At 49.2% G+C, this 20,247-nt stretch overlaps 1 protein-coding gene across 3 annotated transcripts in view; it reads left to right on the top strand.

Annotated features, from left to right (window-relative positions):
- Positions 1-13,205, top strand: part of Uvrag (UV radiation resistance associated) — a 263,208-nt gene extending 250,003 nt beyond the window's left edge. For 2 of the 3 annotated variants that reach the window (XM_055623512.1, XM_055623513.1), the window contains one exon: positions 11,408-13,205. In XM_055623512.1, the coding sequence (XP_055479487.1) occupies positions 11,408-12,092 (685 nt within the window). In that variant the 3' untranslated portion in view covers positions 12,093-13,205. The remainder of the gene's footprint in view (positions 1-11,407) is intronic. The other variant, XM_055623514.1, reaches the window with a different exon arrangement.
- The last annotated feature ends 7,042 nt before the right edge of the window (positions 13,206-20,247 follow it).

Genomic DNA, 20,247 nt, shown 5'->3' with positions numbered 1-20,247 from the left:
CTGCTGTTAGTCTTTAAATTTAGATCAGGTGACATTGTCTTTGAAGTCTCAAGACAACTATTTAGTATCACATGGGCTTGCTTTTGAGAGAATGGCTCTCAGGCTGGCATCCGAATACTAAATGCGGAGCCTGGTTAAAAGTAAATGAAAAAGAAAGTTTTACTGGAGTTATTTGCTCTTAAGATAGCTATTTCCGAAGGAGCCTTGATGGGCCATCTCCCTGCCTCTAGACAAGGACACACAAGGCATGTGGGCATCTGTGGAACTTTAAAAGACCTTGGGGGACAGGCTCCATCCATAACTCATTCCAGAGCTTAAACACCCTCACTTCAGGAAATTCTTCCTTGTGTTTAACTTACAGCCCCCCTCCCGCGGTTAACACCCATTTCCGCTTTCTTCTGTCTTCCATCGGGATGGAGAACAGCTGTCCAGCATCCATTGTGCTCAGACTTTCTGCCTCTGACAGGGAGTTTTTCGCTCAGTGGGGCGGTCTTCTCCACCAGCGAGTCTGATCCAGCTTGAAGATGTTTACTCTTAATGTTTGTGTCTAATTTCTGTGTGCTCCTCTCGGGTATAAAGTAATATCTACTCAATAAAATTTTAAAGACATAAAAATGTAGCCGCCAAATGCAGAGATGAAAACACTGTCACTGCAGGCAGGTTTCAAGGACCCCGTGTCAGGGCTTAGTCAGTAAATAACATGGGCAACAAATGCAAACAGCAGTCTTCTGGCTACCGCATCTTAACAGGCAAAAGGAAATCGGTAAGCTAATTTTTAATAATCTATTTGATTTAACTCAAATAAGCTCCAAATTATCTAGCTAAAATGATACTAACGTATCCTCACTACTTAAATTATTTTTTTAAGATTTATTTATTTACATGTGTGTGCCTGAGCATACTTACATGTGCCATATGTCCAGGTACGTCCAGGTCCCTGCAGAGGCCAGGAGAGCACATTGGATCCCCTGCCCCTGGAGTGACAGGAGTTCTAGGTCACCCTGTGAACACTGGGGACCAAGCTCAGCCAGTCTTCTGCAAGAACAAGTGTTTTTAACCACTGAATCTTCACTTGCGCCCCTTAAAATGATGACTAAGATACTTTACCGTACTGTAAATCTGTCATGTCTCAGACTTGCCACACCTCAAATTATGCCAGCTGCATTTGAAGCCCCAGGCACGAGTTACTGTTTGCACCGCCAGCTCTGTACAGTGAGGAGTAGCAAAGTGGCAGGAGACAGAATGCCAGGTGTCTTGCCTAGAGTTTGGTTTGTAAGGCCTGCCTCCACAGCTGGGACATGCACAGGTTGCATGTAGTTTGGTCTTAAAAACCCCTCCCATTGTTTCTAGCTCCCTGTGCATCCGTGCGCAGGCATGCACACCCACACGCATGCGCACTAATATATTCATTCATGGTCTCATTCTCAAATAGTCTTCTTTCCCTTCTTCTTTCCTTGACTGACGTCCTCCAAGGTGCCGCCTCTGCTGGCGCACCCGGCTGGCTCCCTGCTTATCGTAATGTGCATAGCACACACTGGGCCGCTCTGGTTATTGTTTTATTCTCTCGCTGCAGGAGACTTGGTAATGATGGGAACCTTCTTTGTGCATCTCACTACCCAGAACCTCACAGACTGACAAGCAGCAAATCCAGGTTCCGCCATGTCTGCCGGAAATGCATCTTGAAACCCAAGTGACACTGCACAGCTGAGTGGCAGCGACAAGTCTGCAGTCAGGGTGTGTCCACGAGGTTGCTCAGACAGGCGTGCTCAGAGCTTCTGAGAAAGAAGTGGCGCTTGAGTCGGGTTTGGAGGGTGTTTAGATCCATAGGAATGTGGAGAGGACTCACAGAAAAGCCACTTGAAAGGCCTCTGTTTTCCAGGAGGCCCCATTAACACACGTAACAAGGACTAGCAGGTAGCGGTCTCCAGAGCTCATCGTTACAGTAAATTTCGGGTGGGCTTAGCCATAAGCTCTTTGTTGACCCAACCAAAAATGGGCACTGATCATTAATCCTCGGATTTAAGCTTCGTTTAGAATACAATCCCGAGACTGTCAACTTCGGGCTTGCTGTAAAGATCATTCCCTGTGCTGCCTGTCCGTGGATTCCCCGTTTAGTGAGTACTGACGGATATCCGTACAGCTAACCAGATGGCGGTTGCTAGGCCGGGAACCCTCCATCATTCTCTCACCACCCCGGGGACCGACAGCTGGGAAAGTTGAGGGATTGAGGGGCGAAGTCACTGAAGATGGCCCTCAGATGCGAGCGGGCCCACAGAGAGCCCAGCTTCAACACTCACGCTGTTAGAGTAAAGTGCGCTCCACACATCCTCCATCTGCTGCTCCAGAAAGGGAGCCCTGCATCACGCCTGCTGCTCTCATCTGTCCCTCAGCTGCACCCCGGTGTCATCTGTAGGCTCATACTCTTCAACTGGATCTTAAACCTAGAGTTGGGCTGGGGCCATAGCTCAGTAGTAGAGCATTTGCCTTCCACACACAAGGCCCTGGGTTTGATCCCCAGTACAGGGAAAGCAAAGAGCTGGAAAACCAGAGTTCTGTTCCTACGGGCGAGGACTCGGGCCCTCCTTTGTCTCACTTTGTTCTTGCGTACATTGGTTCTGCTGGCAGGCTCAATCCAGTTGCCTCGGTCTCAGGCACAGCATACTCTCTGCCCGTGCTGGCTTCTGAGCTCTGTTGCAGGCGCCATAAGCCTGTGGCATCCCAGTCTCTCTGCTCAGCGCACGGAGCTTCTTAGCCGCCATACCTCCTCCTTCCCTGTCATGTCCAGCCCAGCGGGTCCTGCCAGTCTCCGGCCTCTCCTCCTCTGCACAGCCCCGCTGCAGCCTCTCCGCAGCCACTCTGGGCACTTCCTGCTCTCCAGCGGCAGCTGCAGGGTAGACGTCTCCAGAGCAGCCATTGAGCATTCGAGCTTGCATGTTCGTGTGTGTGTGTGTGTGTGTGTGTGTGTGTGTGTGTGTGTGTGTGTGTAAATTCATCCTTGCCTAAACACACTGAGTTAGTAGGCTGTTACTGTAACATATGTGTGAGAAATGAACTTGCATAGAAGCAAAGGTCCGGGCTCAGCGGTTAAGAGCACTTGCTGCTCTTCCAGAGGACCTATGTTCAGTTTCCAGCACCCACACTTACAGATGTGGCTCCCAGCCATCTGCCTGCTCCAGCCATCTTCTGACCTCTGAGGGCCAAGCGCCATGTGGTACACAGGCGTACATGTACATATGTACACACACACACACACACACAGACACACACGCAAACACGCAAACACACAGCGTGGGTTCTAAGGCACATACCTAGCCCCATGAAGACAGCGAGTTTGGCTTCTTCCCTTGCTGTTAGCTCCTGAGTCTAGTGCTCTGCTTGTATGTAGTAGATGCTCAGTTATACCGGAGCGAGGATGAATGCATTGATCAACCTGATCCTTAGCTTGTGTCACACCTCTTTAGTTGCACAGTGGACCCCAAAGGACAGACTCATAGAGCCCTCAGTCCTCTCTGAAGCGGTGGTTAACTGAGGGACAACTGTAACTGAAGGGATTCTGCCAAGGGCCGTAGCGCCTCTCACCGTGGAGGCAGAGCGGTCTGGTTTTCTGTTAGAGCAACACGCAGCTGAGTTCCGTGGTTCAGTTCATGTCCGTTTATTAGAAAGTTGATGGTAGCTCGGTGTTAGCATATCTTTCAAAGACTTCATCTCACAGTTTCTGTCATTGGCCTCAGGAGCTTGCTTCAGCTCCTTCCAAGGCTGGTTTTAAATTTTGAGAGCTTTCTGGAGCCAGGACTTTAATTTCCCTGTCGGGCTCCTTCTCTGGCTGGGTTCTGAGAGACTGCTATTCCCCGGCTTCCCTGGCAAATGGCAGAGGGTTTTCCCCTCTTCATTTTCAGCATAAAGTTTACTATTCCCAGGACCCCAGTGCAGTTCAGACACTGCGGGTCCCCAGCTGTCCTCCCTGGACCTCTTTCCATGTTCTCTTGTAGGATGTTACTTACACTCCACATAAATGACATCAAGATGGGCTGTGTCTATTCCTGCAGACCATTTTATAGCCCCCCTAATGTCCACTGCCTGACTGAAATTTCAGTATATTAGTTCGCCCTGATTTCCTCACATGAAAGCTGATGGGTGATGGAGTTGACTTGACCTACCCAGGACCTCCTCATGGCCCCATGGACAGTCTCTGCGTATCCCTCATCCCAGCTCTGAGGTAGAGCTTGGGCAGGAGGCTCCCCACCATCCGTCCCTGACCTGCTCTGAGGCCACTCCCTTAAGCTGGGTCCTGTTGCCCAGGCCTGGGAAACCTGATTGCCAGCCTCCTCCCATCACATCCTGGGAAACTGATTGCTCTGCTGCTTATTTTGTCCTTTGCCTGTGGGGCTCCGTCCTCTCCAGGTTCACCTCTCCATCACAACTTAGTTGAAACCGTCTAAGGGCCCCTTGTTCAGCGCTACCTTTCCATGATACTTGCTTATTTTAGTCAGACTTTGGCAGGAATCCTTCCAAACAGAGCCCAGGGGAAAGGTGGCCACTGGCACACACTTCAGTCTATGCGTTGGGCCCAAGATTGTTTCTATTTTTATTTTGTTTAGAGGTTTTGCTAGCATCCAGGGCAAAGATTAAACACTCACACTTATCTGGTAATGGTGAGAGGCCCTTGGATCCCTGGCCGTGGCCAGGAGACCCTGCTTACTACTGTTAACCCCGAGCTCTCCTGGGAGATAAGATCTAGCTGTTAAATTTGGCTTCCACAGGAGGAGGCCCTGGCTTCCACTTGATCAGAAAGAGAGAGAGGAGAAAGATAAATCCCACCGTTGGCTAAATTTTGAAGAGAGAATAGTAGTCTAATTTATGGAGGTTGTTTTGTTTTCTTTTAAACTAACTTTATGTCATAATTTCTTAGCTGCCAAAAGACGTAATCCTACCTCAGCTTCGCCTTGGCAACCTGCTTTTGGCTCCGGGCGCAGCCCTGTCATTGCTCTACATTATTTTAGCAGTAATCTTTTAGAAGGTGAGAAACGATTATTGCTTTTTAGCACAGTTGACATGATATTGGCACAGAGCAGTGCCTAGAGCTTCAAATACCCTGATGGCTGATCACCAACCTAAACACCGCGACATGGAGCCGTGAGGTCAGGGCTGCTGCAAGGGGGAGAGAGTAGATCAAATATTATCTAAAATTGTCTTCCTTCTTCCCCCCCACCACTTTCTCTCCTCTTTTTCTTTCTAAGTATCCCTGTTCTTCTGAGTTGTAGCTGTAGATTTTGGCTCAGATCCTGACAATCAGGATTTAGTGTTTTGACCAGCTGTGGTCTGATAATGTTCCTCAGAGGAAACATTTGCAGAGAGGGAAAACTTATCTGAGACCGAGCGCTGTAGTCTCCCCCTCTACTCCACAGCAAGAGCCCCCGATGTAGACAGATAAAACATTCCTCAGTGAGTCTGAAAGAGAATGGAAGGAATTGCCCAGCTTCAAGGACTCTCCTGATGGAGTAACTGCTCATGGTTTTTCTTTGTTCCATTTTATCTTTCCCCCCACGTTTTAAATGGCTTCGCAGCAGAATTAGCTTCTGTCCACAACTGGTGTGAGAACGGCTCATGCTCTCCAAGCCTCCCTCTGCCCCTCAGAGAACTCCAGAGCAAATGTAGGCATTTTGGTGGCAGCAGAGACCTTGAAGTCCTGGGAGCCAAGACAGAGAAGGGTCAACTCATGCTACTCGGATTTCTACCTTGTTTGTTTTGTTCTGTTTTGTTTTCACACTCACTGTATAGCCCTAGCTCGCCTGGAACTTACTAAAACAGCCCAGGCTGGACTCGAGCTCATGGACTCCCGTGTCGAGTACCCGAGGATGCCAGGAAAGAGCATGGACACCCTGGAGCTATAGTTAGAGGTGGTTGTGGGGCTTCCATTATGGGTGCCCAGAACTGAACTCTCCAGTCCTCTTGAAGAACAACAAGTGCTTTTAGCCACCTCTCCAGCCCCTGGTGGTGGTGGTGGTGGTGGTTTGAATCCCAGGCAGGCCTTGAATTCAGAAAGTATGCCGCTGACGGTGACACTAAACTCCTGATCCTCCTGCACCTTCCAAGTGCGGGGATTACATGCCTGGGCCATCGTAGCCAGTCATGCACTGCCATAACCATTTACAGAAGGGCCAGAGACAAGCAGAAGATGTGGACAAATCCCTTTTTGGGCTATACCTTCCTCCCCCGCCCCCAGCCGGGGGGTCCTTTCCTAATGGCTTCTCTTCAAAGGAGATTCTGGCTTCATTCAGAAACCATGCAGGGAGAACGGTGGTGGGACAAGGACAGCAGAGTCAGCCTAGGCTCTTCTGTTTCAGAGGTTGGTGTCACCTCAGTGTGTTCATGTTCAGGCTATTAAATTGCTGGCCAGGCTTCTTGATTTAGGTCAGGGAAATAGAGGTTTCCTTTTTACAAAAATCTCTCCATGAGCTAAATATATAGAGAAAAAAACGATGCTTTGGGGGTTCAGGGACAATTGGAATGTAGACCTCAAAGGATTCTGGGAAGTTCTTGTGGTCCCTAAGCAGTTGGTAGATCATCTAAATAGGGCATTACACATTTCTGCTTTATTCAAAGCTTTCCCCATCCCATACTTCAAGCAGGAAGAAACTGCCCATTCACAGCGGGGAAAACTTTTGTTCAGCACTTTTTTTTTTTTTTTTCAAGCTCTCTTACCCTTGCCTTGATGCCTCATTTTGTTGGTTTCAGTTTTGTTTTAGTTTCAGTTGAGGGTTTCTTGAGACACAGTCTCAAATTTGCCATGTAGCTTGGTCCTGCTTCCATCTCCCAAGGGCTGGATTACAGACATGTACTAGGATTTTACGTTTATTACTTTATTTAGTCTTAAGCCAGGTTGGATGATTTGTTATACAAAGGGAAAAACTGCCCATGGTCATACAAACAATAAATGGGGAAGTTTTAACTCTAAATAGAGGGACATTCAGATGGAACTTGTTTTTAGATAGAGCTATGGGGAGGAGGAAAGGTGGCTGGCTGCCATGGAGGAGGGCTTCCAGAATGAGAGAGACAGCCACCACCTTCATCTAGAGAACTGAGACTCTGAGCAACGCTAACCAGGCTGTCCTCTTTGACTTTAAACTCCAAGTCACTTGGCTCCTTCCCATGCCGATGTTTGACTCTTAAAGTCCTTTCTGTCCAAAAGCAAGTGTTTGCTGTTAGGTCATTTAGCTGCCCTTGGTATGTTTGGGCTATTTACCAGTCTCTGCCTTTTTTTTTTTTTTTTTTTTTTTTTTCCCTCCACTGTGGCCCAGTAAATCTGCAAATAGGATAGCTTTAAGCTATTGTGTTTGCTTGTTTGTTTGTTTGTTTGTTTGTTTTAATAAATTCTTTTTACTCGTAGCATTAAACCCCAGATCCATTGTTTCCAGTATGGACAGAGACCCGTTCTCTCAGGGCAAATGACTAAAGAAAGGAGGTGGACTCATCAGCATCCCTGAACCTCAGGCTCTGCACCCACAGTCTAGGGCTCAGAACACACAGGGCCCATGTCAGGAAGAGCTACCATGTTTCCTGCTGCACTCACACTGCTGCTCTGGGGAGGTTGGCTTCCCTTCCTCCCTTCCTCTCCAACCCCTCCCTCCCTCCCTCTTTCCCACTGGCAGCGCTGCAGATTGAACCCAGGGTTTCACCCGTGTCCCATGTTAAGCTTGAATGCTCTCATCACTGAGATGCATCCATAGCCTCTTGATTTTGTATGTGTGTGTGTGTATTTTCTATGAGTTTAAATGTAGACATTTTTTCGTCACAGCTTATATAATGTACAAGTTTCATTTGATAGGCAAATTGTCAATAACCTTTAAATTAGTAAAGTTGAATTTCAGACTCTTTAGTCAGATGAAATAATCATGAAGCAAGGCTATAACAGACAAAAAGAACTTTAAGTCAAACCTGATTCTCTCTGTTTTTTAGTCAGTTACGAGCCTTTCTCATCACTGCCGTATTTACTGAGCAAGTTTCCTAAGTTGTCAGTCCCCCAACCCCCACCCAAAAGACCCTTTGGATCCCAGGATCAAACTCAGCTCATCAGCCTATGAGATATGAACAGCCGTTTGTTTTCTAACAGTAAAACGTTTAGAAACATCCCAAAAATGAGGGAATAATTAAATAAATTACAACATTCCATTCATTAAAGCAGCCTTTTAAAATGATATTTACCCAGAGGTTTTAATAACATATGACAGCAGGATACAGAATTATGTGGGTTTTTTTTTTAATTAAACATACATAAAATTGAAGTCTAAAAGGAAAACATCCAAAATTAACAGTAGTTACTTGATGGGTAATAGCTTTTAATAGGGTTTTTTGTATGTAGTTTTTATTTATGTTGTTTTCCTGAGAATATAAATTACTGTGATAATTTTAAATGCATGCATAGTTAATGTATAGTTTTAATGTCATCATTTAATGCCTTAGCTATTCAGATCTCCACTATCTTAAAAATCTGGAATATCGCTAAGACTCTAAGTGTAAAAACACCCATCCCAAGTGACCAAAATTAATATTGCAAAGTTCACACACACAAAGCATACCATGTCTGAGACTTCCAATAACTCAGTGCCCCGGGCTCACAGAACAAAACGAAGTGCGCCCACCAGGCATTTGCCTGTGTGCCTGCTGTGCAGTCCTCAGGGCCACGGTTTAGATGAGCAGGGAACTTGGTCAGTGGGAGGGACAAAAGCAGCCACGCCCTGTGCCCAGTGGCCCTGAAAACCCGGCCAGCTCTCCACTCACTCAGTGCTTAGCAATACAGGCTCATATTGGTAGCCCAGCTAGCAAGAAATGCCTTTTTTGTTCTGCATTTTAAAAATTGTATGAAAAGACTAATATTAAGCTCTTTTAAAGGGTTTTCATCTCACATAGCTCAAAACTAAGAGAAAAGACAAGAGTTGGCTAAAATGATAAGCCCTAGGTCTGTGGACTTCCTTACTGATTTTCAAAACCAGCTGACAGTGTTTCACGGTATAGCTGGGGCTGACCTTGTATTGCTGATCCTCAACCTCCCACGTGCTAAGACTACAGATGTGCTTCATCACATCTGGCTTCATTTTCCTACCATTTATAAGAGAGCATGTTTTTGATAATTTTCCAGTTTGTATCAGACACTCTCATTTCCTGAGCTCCTATAAGTACCTGAGTGATCCAGAAAGAATGTCACAATGGATGCCAGAAAACACCCGAGTCTGCCCCCGGCCTTGGAGTCCACCGTGAGATGAGGAGTGAATGGCCAGACTTTGGAGTCTGCGGCGTTCAGCCTGTGTGTACTGGTCTTAGGGTGCAGACAGGATTGGTAGATTCTGGAACATAATGGTCAGCATAGGCTGTGGGTCAGCCTGAGTCGAGGGCACGTGTGGTCACTAGCCTTGAATAACCCACTCACCAGCCTGTCTTCTCCCACAGTAGAAGCACAGGTTCCAGGGTGCTAAGGACGTCATAGCTGGATGTTCAGGAAAATTATTGTTCCCTTCCCATTGTAGCCGGTAAGAGGAAAATCACCTCACTTTCCTGTTGTGCAAAGTCAAGGAGAGCTGTGGGGAAAGTAGATATCACTGAGGGCCACAGAATCCTTCCGGCCCTGTGCAAAGCACGGATGGTTATTCTTTGCACCTGCATGTGTCAACACAGGAGCAGAGCCAGAAGTGAAGGGGGAGTGCCGGAGCCACACAGAAAGGGTATCAGGGCCTCACCCTTCCCAGTCAGCAGCCAGGAAGGGCCTGGCCTCTGGTTGCACCCAGTGACCTCTCCTAAGCTCCCTGCCCTGAGCTTACCATGGCGAGTCGGCAGGCTGGTGCTGCTGGTGCTGTGTGGTCTTGCCTGGTCTGTAGACTCGTTCAGAGAGTGAAAACAAGCTTGGCCAGAAATGTATAGCCAGTTACAGTGGGTTTGACGGCAAGGGTCTTAGTAACCGGAGACCTAGACAGGCCAGCGATTTTGCTCAGTTTTGTTGGGGTTTTTTCTTAAGAACTAAAAAGTTACTTGCCCAATTTGATGTGTATCCCAGGGAGCACTTCTTATTATGAAGCTCACTGACACCGTGCTAGAGTGCCGATGGAGGGACCTCTGGAGTGCCTTTTCCTGAGCCTGAAAGACCAGAGCGTAATCCATACAGAAGAAGTAGCAAGTGGCGAGCTGGCTGCAGGCTTGTCCCTGCACACAGGAGCCACCTCAGGGCCCTTGACCTTTGTCGGAGCACTTAACCTGACTGCACAAATTCTAATTTGAAAATCATGTTGCTAGAATAACTGCAAACCTCCTTCGAAAGATCGGAAGCTCCCTGGAGACTCCCTCTCACTTCCGCCTCCGTCTCCTGCCGCAGACCTAGCTTAGGAGCAGCCAGTTGTTGTTATGTGGCTTCAGCTCTGCCTGGTGGCCGCCCTTTTGACAGGCCCCCTAACCTCTGTGTGTGTGTCCTCCTCTGAAGGACGAGAGTCAGATGGCCCATGCGTCTTTGTGCCATCGGCTGATAAGGTTTTAGTGAAGTTAACCTCACCAACACAGCAACATCTATAATTGTAGTCAGCCCCCGCGGGCTCTCCTGGCAAAGTTGCAACCGTGGCCAGGGTCTGGCGCTCTCCTCCATTAACCGATGGTTATCTGTTATTTCAGACTTACTCTACGTTCTTGACAATGCCTTTGTAAGGCCTAAGTGGAATGATATGTGTGAGATTCCTAAAGAAACTCTAAAGTTTTGTGTGGCTGGACAGTGATTATTATTCCTGGCTCAGAGTAGGCACTGAAGACCACGTATTATAAAAACGTATGTGACCAGCCCTGTAAAAGAGAAGCCATTTCCCATGGTAATGCTTTATTAAAGAGAAAGAAGGGTTCCCTTGGTGCTCCCTGTGTGGCTGTCTGATGCTGGCAGATGAGTCCTGAGTGTTGGAAAGGCCATCCGTCAGCAGTTACCTCGGGCAGCTCATCTTGCATGAGCGCTTTTCAGAGGATGGGATTGTCAAGGCCAGCGTGAGAGCCCTGAGGGCCCAGCCACATCCGCAGACATGGCTGGGCCCATCGCTCGTTTCTCTGCAGAGCCAGTCTGTCCAGAGCCTTCAGCCCTTCCCCAAGTGACACGGTTTCTGTCCCTCATCCTACCTTGGGCATTCTTGTCTTAAATAGATGGAATGAATTTATACCCGCCTTGAAGGAAGTCACCAAAGTGAGACCCTGCGTGCTTTGTGCTGCCTCTTGTTTTAAATGCTGTAACAAACACCATCTAAGACTGATAATGATCTAATTCTGTTTGGGTCTCTGTTCTTGTTTTTTAAATCTCAAATCTAAAATGTATTGTTTTTCGTCTCTGTCCCGGAAGGTCTAAACTGAGTTCTGAAGCAGAAATTAACTCCTCATTTCGTTTGTCTTTTAGCGACAGACATCACATCTCCAGTGCCATCCCTGTTCCAAAGAGACAAAGCTCCATGTTTGGGGGTGCAGATGTAGGCTTCTCTGGGGGTATATCACCAGATAAAGGACATCGAAAACGGGCCAGCTCAGAGAACGAGAGACTCCAATACAAAACCCCTCCTCCCAGCTACAATTCAGCACTGACACAGCCCGGGGTGGCCGTGCCCACCATGGGAGACCCTGAGAGGAAGATCACCCCACTGTCCTCCTCCTTGGACACCTCCCTGGACCTCTCCAAAGAAAACAAGAAAACAGGAGTAGACCTGGCCAGCAGCGTAAGTGGAGACCATGGAAATGCGGACTCCAGCCGAGAACAAGGCCACCTGGCTGCCGTGAATGGCACTGCCCTGCCCGGCGAGCAGGCTGGCCCTGCCAGCGCCCTGCTGCCAGGCCAGTGCCACCCGGCCCCCTCGGCTGCGCTGTGCTGTGCAGTGGAGCAAGCAGAAGAGGTCATCGGGCTGGAAGCCACGGGCTTCACGTCGGGCGGCCAGCTGGAAGCGCTCAGCTGCATCCCGGTGGACAGCGCGGTGGCGGTGGAGTGTGACGAGCAAGTGCTGGGGGAGTTTGAGGAGTTCTCTCGGAGGATCTATGCCCTCAGCGAAAACGTGTCCAGCTTCCGCCGGCCGCGCAGGAGTTCCGATAAGTGAGAGAACAGCCGGACAGGAGGACCAGGGCAGAGCCACTGCCCTGAACCAGACCCAAGCTGCACTTAACCTTTTTAATAATTCCAACACAAATGAGTTTCGGTGGAGGAGAGTCCTCAGAAAGGCTGACTTTGGGAACAGAGGGGACTCAGGGTCATCGGGTACCATTGGGGCCAGTCAGTGAGGTTCGCTTTCCAGGCCTGGCTGCTTCCAGGCAAAGGTCACCCTCTTGCTTACAGCTCGAGTCATCTTATAGGCATTTGTCTGTGCTATATTTACACTTCTGTGTTCTCCTCAGAGGGAAGATGATAATATATATGTAATAGAACGAACTCACCTTTAGTTTCTCATAAGAATTTGCCCTCGCCATCTTTTGTAAAACTGCAAAATGGAATATTCAAAAAAAAGCTTTCCACCACTGGGAGACCTGTGCCCAAGCGTTAGGTTGATGAGTGAGAGACAGCGTGGTGGTCTCTGTTCCAGGCCCCCGGTCCCGAGTACCACGGTCAGCCCACAGACCCTGCTGTTGTCCTGCTTTCTCACGATGGGCCAGGCATCCTGAGAGCCGGGGTGGTAGAGTCACTGGTCTAAAACCAGCGAAAATGATGTTGTCTACTGTGCCATACCCTAATGGAAAACTGCCCTGTGGTGGATCCCAGGGGACCCTCAGAAACCTCAGCTACCACAGTCAGATGGCAGCCAGCTTCCTTTGGGGCCAAAGTTTTTATGTGGGCAGATGCCGTGGTCCGAAATTGGGCACACCTCTGGCAATACACTCCCCAGATAAAGACCCACTAGATACAAATCCCGTGAACTCACTACATTTCAATCAGAAGGAAGCCATTATATATGACAGAGTGAACGTAGAGAAGGATGTGCAAGACAGTTGAGGTAGTTGGATTAAGAGAGTAGATGGAGCACAGACAATGTGCAATTTCACAATGCTAAATTATGTTTTTGAAGTCCATTGTCATTGTGCATTCAGATTTCATTCGCTGTTGCATTATGCATTATGTGCCCACAGACATTGCCTCAGGGTTGCAAGCTCTTAAAGAAAATTTATTCGCATATCCATGTATTGTATAGGAGAATAAAAATTGAATTGACTTCACTTGACCTGATTTCCCCCCAGTTTTGTTTTGTTTTGTTTCCCCTCTCTTTTTCTACATCTCTTCATGTCACATCATGACAGGGCTAATCTGAACAAAAGCCATAGCTGTAGCTTAGCTGTTGCTGTTTATTTCATCTGAGTTTACATTACTGTGAAGAACAATACAGACTTCACAGCTGTAGTCCCCAGTTGTGACGCTGTCCCACACAGCTCCCTAACTCATGGGTCTCATAACCATGTCCGTGCCCTGGCCAGGCCCCCCTGCCTGCGCTCAACTCTAGCTAGCAGCTGCATGGCTGGATGGGCTGGTTCAGACCATTGCTCCCACGTAGTGAACGCAGACAGCTCTCCTGCAAGTGGGAGCTTGGCTTGGTCTGAGGGAGGTCCATCTTCTTCCACTTGTAGGGGTGAGGGAGGCTTCCCCACGGGGTGTTCTCATTCATTTTGGAGTCGGAGCAAGCGGAGGTCGTGACCATCTTAGAGGTGGAGATGCTGTGGAGGACATCACCCGCAGGGAGGTAGCATCTCCAGACGGTAAAGGAGTCAGTGCGGTGAGCGCCATGTGACCCGTGACCTCCCTGGGGCCGGGGGTGGCCGTGAGGCTTCACGCAGATGCATCTAGGCACGTTCTGGCAGCCTGACCCTGACACTAAAGCAGTGGAGAGCTCTGAGTCCTTCCATCCATCTCCGTAAGCGTGGGCTACTCCACAGCATGATGCCCATGCAGGGGTTCACACTGCTCTGACCCGATCGGCTCTGCCCATGCGTTCAGCATGCCCCAGGCTGCCAGTGATGGGTGCCCTTAGATGCTGGTGAGCTTGCCACCAGGCTTGGCATCCTTTGGCACTTCCTGTGACCTGGGTGGAACCTACCACATTGCGGGCCTGCATGCAGCAGCTAGAGAGTATGTTTTGCCTGTTTAGAGTGGTTCCCGAATGATCTTCTCTCTCGCTGATCTTCTGAATCAGTCTGGTAACTCACTAGAGGAGAATCACTAAATAGGGTAGAAATTGAACTAAGAACCTCGTCAGTATTCCCGAGTTGAGACAGTTCTAACATCCTGTAGAGATGACAGAATGAATGTTTAATTCTGTGTTCTGTGTTTCCCCTTAGCCACATAAAAAATTCCAGAGCTTTTCCCCACCTCAGAATATTAGTGTTGGAGGACTGTGCCCAGCTGTACTCCGTAGCGGTCCTAATGGCACCCATTTATCCTGACCTAACCGGTTATTTAGATAAGTTCAACCGCCACCAATAATAAATGGCATGTGAAGCTGGCCTCTTGGTAATTGGAGGAAAACTCAGCATCTGTATTTATAAACTAAAATTGAGTAGTATTTATTTTGAGAGTTAAAAGTATATGTGATTTCCCTGTTATATTTGAGGCCTGTCTTCTGTTTTGAATTTCATATTGAGGCTGAGCTAACTCTGAAAACCTTGTTCTTAAGCGCTCAGGCAGTCACTCATTGATTATCAGCCCACTCTGCACATGTGTGTGGCCCCGGGCTGAGCAGAGTGAGCGCAGATTGCTAAGTGTTCATCTTGGCCACGGTCTTTAGTCTGGAGCTACAGCTAAGTTAGCAGTTCCTGAAGGCTCACTGTGGTAACCCCGATAGAGATGGGGTCTCTGTCAGACCTCATGTTGCAGGTGGAGGCCTCAGCAGGCAGCAGCCCAGAGGCAAGGCCAGGGCTTTGTGCTTGTCCTCGGAGAGCCTCAGGAATCCAGTGGCTATGCCACTTTTCTCACTGCTGTGACAAAGCAGCATGGTTCAGAGAGAACCACTCATAGTTGCAGCACACATCATGGCTGAGAAGTCATTTCAGCAGGTCACAATAAATCAGGGAGCAGAGAGTAACAAGTGTCCATGCTTACTTAGCCCCTCAGCCCCTGAGAGAGAGAGAGAGAGAGAGAGAGAGAGAGAGAGAGAGAGAGAGATGGGGTTTCTGTGTGTAACAAGAGCCAGGCTGGCCTTGAAGTCATAGAAATCTGCCCGCCTCTGCCTCCGGAGTGCTGGGATTGAAAGCGTGTGCCACCATTCCTGACCTTACTTTCTTCTTTTTATTCAGTGAATTGGTTCAGGTGAGTCTCCCTGCCTCAGATAACCCAACCTACATAATCCCTCCCAGGCACTACCCAAGGCTTGACCCTTGTATGATTGACAGTATTAACGATTCCCGACGTATCCACTACAGCAACCCGGTAAAGCAGGTTACATGTCTGAGACCAGACATGGAACTAGAGCCAGCTGAGGCTGGTTCCGGTGACACTAGTTCCTGGTGACCTCTTTCCTCTTTTTGCATGTGGAGAAGTACATCCTGCGGACCTGTGTCCTTCCTGTGCACGCTCAGTAGAGCTGACACCTGTGTATGCAGAGCAGATGCCGGGCTGTGTTCCCCGTGACAGTTCCCTCTGCAAGGAGAAGCTGTAACCTCAGCAAGTCATTGAACATCTAAGCGACTCTTTTAAGACAGTTTCTCTATAATCCTGGCTAGACTAGAACTTGCTATGTAGAGCCAGGCTGGCCTTGAACTTATAGAGATCTACCTGCCTATGCCTCCCAAATGCTGGAATTAAAGGTGTGCACCATGACAGCCTGGCTTCATGTCTTAATCTAAAAAAAAAAACCTAGAAAGCTGGCAAGATGGCTCCCCGGGAGAGGTCCCTACCACCAAGCATGACGATGTGAGTTTGATCCCCAGAACGCTCGTGGTGGGAGATGGAAAACAGCTCCCAAAAGCTGTCCTCTGACTACACACACAAAGTTGCGGGTTTTGTTTTGTTTTGTTAATTTTTTCAAACACTGAGAAGAATGCTACCCGTGTCAGCCTCTGTGCCATGCTCTTTTGTCCTGTGGGGGCCACCGTTCCAGCATGGATACTGAGCTTCATTATGTTTCCCACTATGGCTTGGGCGCAGCCGCTTCCTGCGTGATTCTGGCTCCTCATCTGTGAGGATGGGATACCATCCCACACAGATTTGACAGGGTTAGAAAAGACAAACAATTGAACAAAAGTGCTTATATCTTTTGTTTGTTTTTGTTTTTCAAGACAGGATCCTACTGTGTAGCCCTGGCTGTCCCGGGACTCACAGTGTAGACCAGGCTGTCCCGGGACTCCCAGAGCTCTGCCTATCTCTGCCTCCTGAGTGCTGGCCTCGAAGGTGTGCACCACCGCATTCAGTACTCACTTTTTACAAAGCACCACTGGGAGCAATTCGTGGTTCAACAGGGCTTTGGAAGGTTCCCTGGGAGAGATTCCTGGGAACACTGACACAGGCACCTGCAAAACTGAGCTCTGAGAAGCTAGAGAGATGGCTCAGAGGTGAAGAGCACTTGCTCCTCTTCCTAAGATCCTGGGCTCAATTCCCAGCGACCTTGTAGTGGCTCATAACCATCTATAATGATGAGATCTGATACCTCCTTCTGGTGTGCAGGCAAAATACTGTATAAATAATAAATACATTAAATACATCTTTTAAAAAAAATCTGAGCTCCGAACAGACACGCTGAGGAACAAGACAGCTGCCGTGGGGCCGAGGAGCCTACCTGAAAAGATGACAGGTCTTTAATGTTTAGCCAGTATTTACATGTTGTTAGCTTTTAGGTCCACAATAGGTTTCGCCTTTGCTGCCTACCCCCTTGTCACTTTGTTGTCGGCGCAGGGGACGGAATGTGGGGCTCCCCACATGCGAGGCAAGTACTCTTCCCACTGAGCTGCATCCCCACCCTGAAGTGGGTCGTCTTGCTGGAGTCGCTTTCTTCTGTTACTTGTCCTGTATTTGTGGAAAAATAAGGCTGTTTGTTGCCCAGTCTGTCACCTGGGATTTTCTGCCTGCACGCCCCAGGCTGTGATGTCCCTGCATTCCCTACGATGTGCTGGCTAAAATGTGAACTATCTGAGCTGCACATGAGGGTCACAACCAGAACTTTGACATTTTTGTCAGTGGCATTGTGTGTGTATGTGAGAGAGAGAGAGAGAGAGTGAGTCTTAGGTCTGGTAGCTTCGCCTGGGGACTAAGGTGACAGAGGCCAGGCCAGTGGCTCCTGAGTTCACAGCCTCAAATTTCCAGGAATAAGGGAGGTAAACAAAGGAGTGAGCAAAGCGAGGTTAAGTTTATTATGGGAGAAGCAGAAGTGAGTGGGAGGGTTGTGCAGCAGGAGACAACCTTCTTCTGCATGGTTCAGGCATCTCCTCGATGGTTCCGTGTTGAGAGCCCCCAACCCCCAGGCCTCACCCGCTCTGGCCTGGGAACAAGGCTCTGGCAAGCATACCTCTGGCCTGCCCTGTCCTTGGCAGGCTCACTTGGGTGGCTGTAGCTGCCTCTCTTTCATGGCCGGTAGGGGTGGGTTTCTGTGGTTTCCCCTCACAAAGCCCATCAGGCCCTTGCGGATTGGCCACCCCACTGCCCTCTTCCCTCTCTGTTACACAGGCCTTGGCCTACCTGCTGGGCAGGAGCTCCTTTAGGGGCCTGCATGCTCTCCTAGCCGGGCAAGCCTGTTTAGAGCCTAGAAGGGGACAGGACACGGGAGGAAGGAATCCTCTCAGGCTTGCCGCTCCTTTGACTCTGCGCTCTAGCTTCACCTTCACACCGCAGCTGTGCAAACTTCTGCTTCCTCTTAGAGGTGAGAACATTTTCCTAGCTCACCAACAGCCTCTCTCTCTTCTCCCTGCTCTCTCATTTTCTCCTCCCCTCCCTCTCTCTTTCCCTCTCCCTCTCCTCTCCACCTCCTCTAAGTGCAGAATCTTACCCCAGGCTCTTTGCAGTCAGAATTCCCACATCCCTTTCCTTTACCACGAAGCCTGGCCTTGCAGCGCACACTTGGCTTTGGAGACGCTCTGGCACTTCGGTTCCCTGGATTGTTCTTCACTCTGCCCTGGGGGTGGCTCTCACTGCCACAACAGAGACAAAGCAGGGGCCTGACACAAGCCACAGGCCACGGGCCACAGGATGAAACATTCCTGTTGTGTGAGGTAGAAATGATGTCAGGCTGCCGCCCAAACAATGGAATCCTGAAGCTCAGAAGAAGAGGACGCTGTCCTTGGCGCCTGGTGCGTGGGCTGCGGAAGGCTGACGAGCCCCCGGCGGCGGTGGTGCCGGCTGGGATGCCAGAGTCACACGAGGGAGGAAGGCTTGGTTTCAGTAAAACATCACCCACATTATGTTAATATTGTTGATATGACATTAATTGCGGTATTACTCCTGTGTGGCTTTATTTATGAGCTTGCTTTGCCTTTTATGGTTGTAGAAGAGTTATGAACTTTAGTTTGTATTTATTTAGGATTTTTTTAAAATATGCTTGAGAGAGAAAGTGAAGCGTGGCACAGTAATGCAGAACAGTTCTGCCCTGCAGATGTTCAGGGCTCATCCCCACCGCCTGTCCGGAGGGGGACGCTGGCAGCCTTTGCTTTGGCTTTAGGTTCCACCTGTCTTTGTTCCAGATCCCTGAGTGCCCTCTGGGTAGATCCTGCCTCAGAGGTCCTCTCCCCTTGCAGTCGATTTCCATGCTTTTGTCATCACACATCTCACACCTTTTTTCCCCACCTGCCCCAGCCCCGGCCTAGGGAGGATCAAGCAGAAGCAAAGAGGCGTCAAGTCCTGTAGGCAGAGCCTCCCTCAGCCCCGCTGATGTTTTCATCAGAGCCTTGCAGCCAGCGCTGTGCCAAGAGAGGCTCTGCCTCACTTCACCTGGCCCATTCCCAGCTGCCCCCTCTGTTTCTGGCTTTAGCCTGTGCCAGGCCCCAGGAAGAAGTGGGAAAGGGGAGGACGCAGCCCCAGCAGTGACTTATTTAGGCAATATTACAAACAAAAATAATTTCCAGCCTTTGGGGTGGACAGGAGATTTTCAGCCTTAAAGGAACCCCTGAATGGGGATACGGCTCAGTGGCCGAGCACTCGCTGCCTGGCACCCGCAAAGCGTGGGCCTCATCCGCCGCAGCACCGCCAAAACAAAGGCCAGAGTCTGCCCGTGACTTGTTGGCTGTAGTGCAGGTCTTCCCAGAGCCCTCGTTCTTGTTGTGGTGCTGGTTGGAAACCCTTGGAGGGTCTTAAGCAAAGACCACAACATGCCCTAGGACGTGTTCTTAAAAGAGCTCCACAAGAAAAGCATCTTCACCGAGGTGGGCTGTGGCACGGTCCCCCCGGGCACACGCCAATTACAAAACAGGGTTGAAGTATTTTTACACAATTATTGAGAGACAGATATTTGAAAAGATAGACGCCAAAGAAAATCCTCGGAAATCTACTACTACAAGGGGAAACCCCGACCCAAGCCTGGAGTAAATGGAAAAGTGTAGCCTGGCCCCTTTAGGATGTGAAAGGGGGGTTCCGGGGGTGAGAACTGCAGCGGGTAAGACCCAAATCCTCAAGCAAATCTGTCAGCAATCTCAGCCAAATGCTGAAGGGCCTGATGACAAAAACAGCCAGGGACCTCGAGGCAGTGGGCCCTGGACGGGGGACAGTAAAGGAGCCTGCTGCCTGTTATAAACTGGGTGAATTTCCCACCCTGTGTTTGGCTCTAGGAGCAGAAGGGCAGAGGGCAAGAATGCCAGCTGGCAAAACACCTGGAAATGTGGGAGATGGCACAGGAACGAGTGGATGCTGGAGAGGGGAGCTCCGGATTCTGAACACAAACTTCCCAGACCCTGGGTTGACAAGAAATTCTAGGGGTTCAGGGAGACTCCAGAGAGCCACACCAGAACAACAGACACTGTCCACAGGACAGTCCCTGCCTGCTGCCTGCTGTGGAGATGATGGACCTCAGAACAACTCTCCAGAATCAACAGTCATCAGTGCTCGAAAGAAGAGAAGGGAGGAGAAATGAAGGGAGGAGAGAGGGAGAGGGAAGAGGAAGGATTATTACGATATCTAGACATTAAACTGAAGAAGGAAAAAAAAAACAGGAAGATGAGGGAGGCAGCTACCCTGGAGTAGGCATAAATTTTTAGACTTGGCAACAAGGACTTTAAAGAAGTTTTACAAACGTGACCAAAATAAAATATCTTAAAAGACATAAAGGAAAGAGTAATTGTAATGACTGACGTGAAAGG

The sequence above is a fragment of the Psammomys obesus genome, unplaced genomic scaffold, assembly GCF_907164565.1.
Source record: "Psammomys obesus unplaced genomic scaffold, mPsaObe1.curated_primary_1811, whole genome shotgun sequence".
Taxonomy (NCBI): Eukaryota; Metazoa; Chordata; class Mammalia; order Rodentia; family Muridae; genus Psammomys; species Psammomys obesus.
Note: the sequence above shows the minus strand (reverse complement) of the source record. Positions and strands in the feature narration are given on the sequence as shown.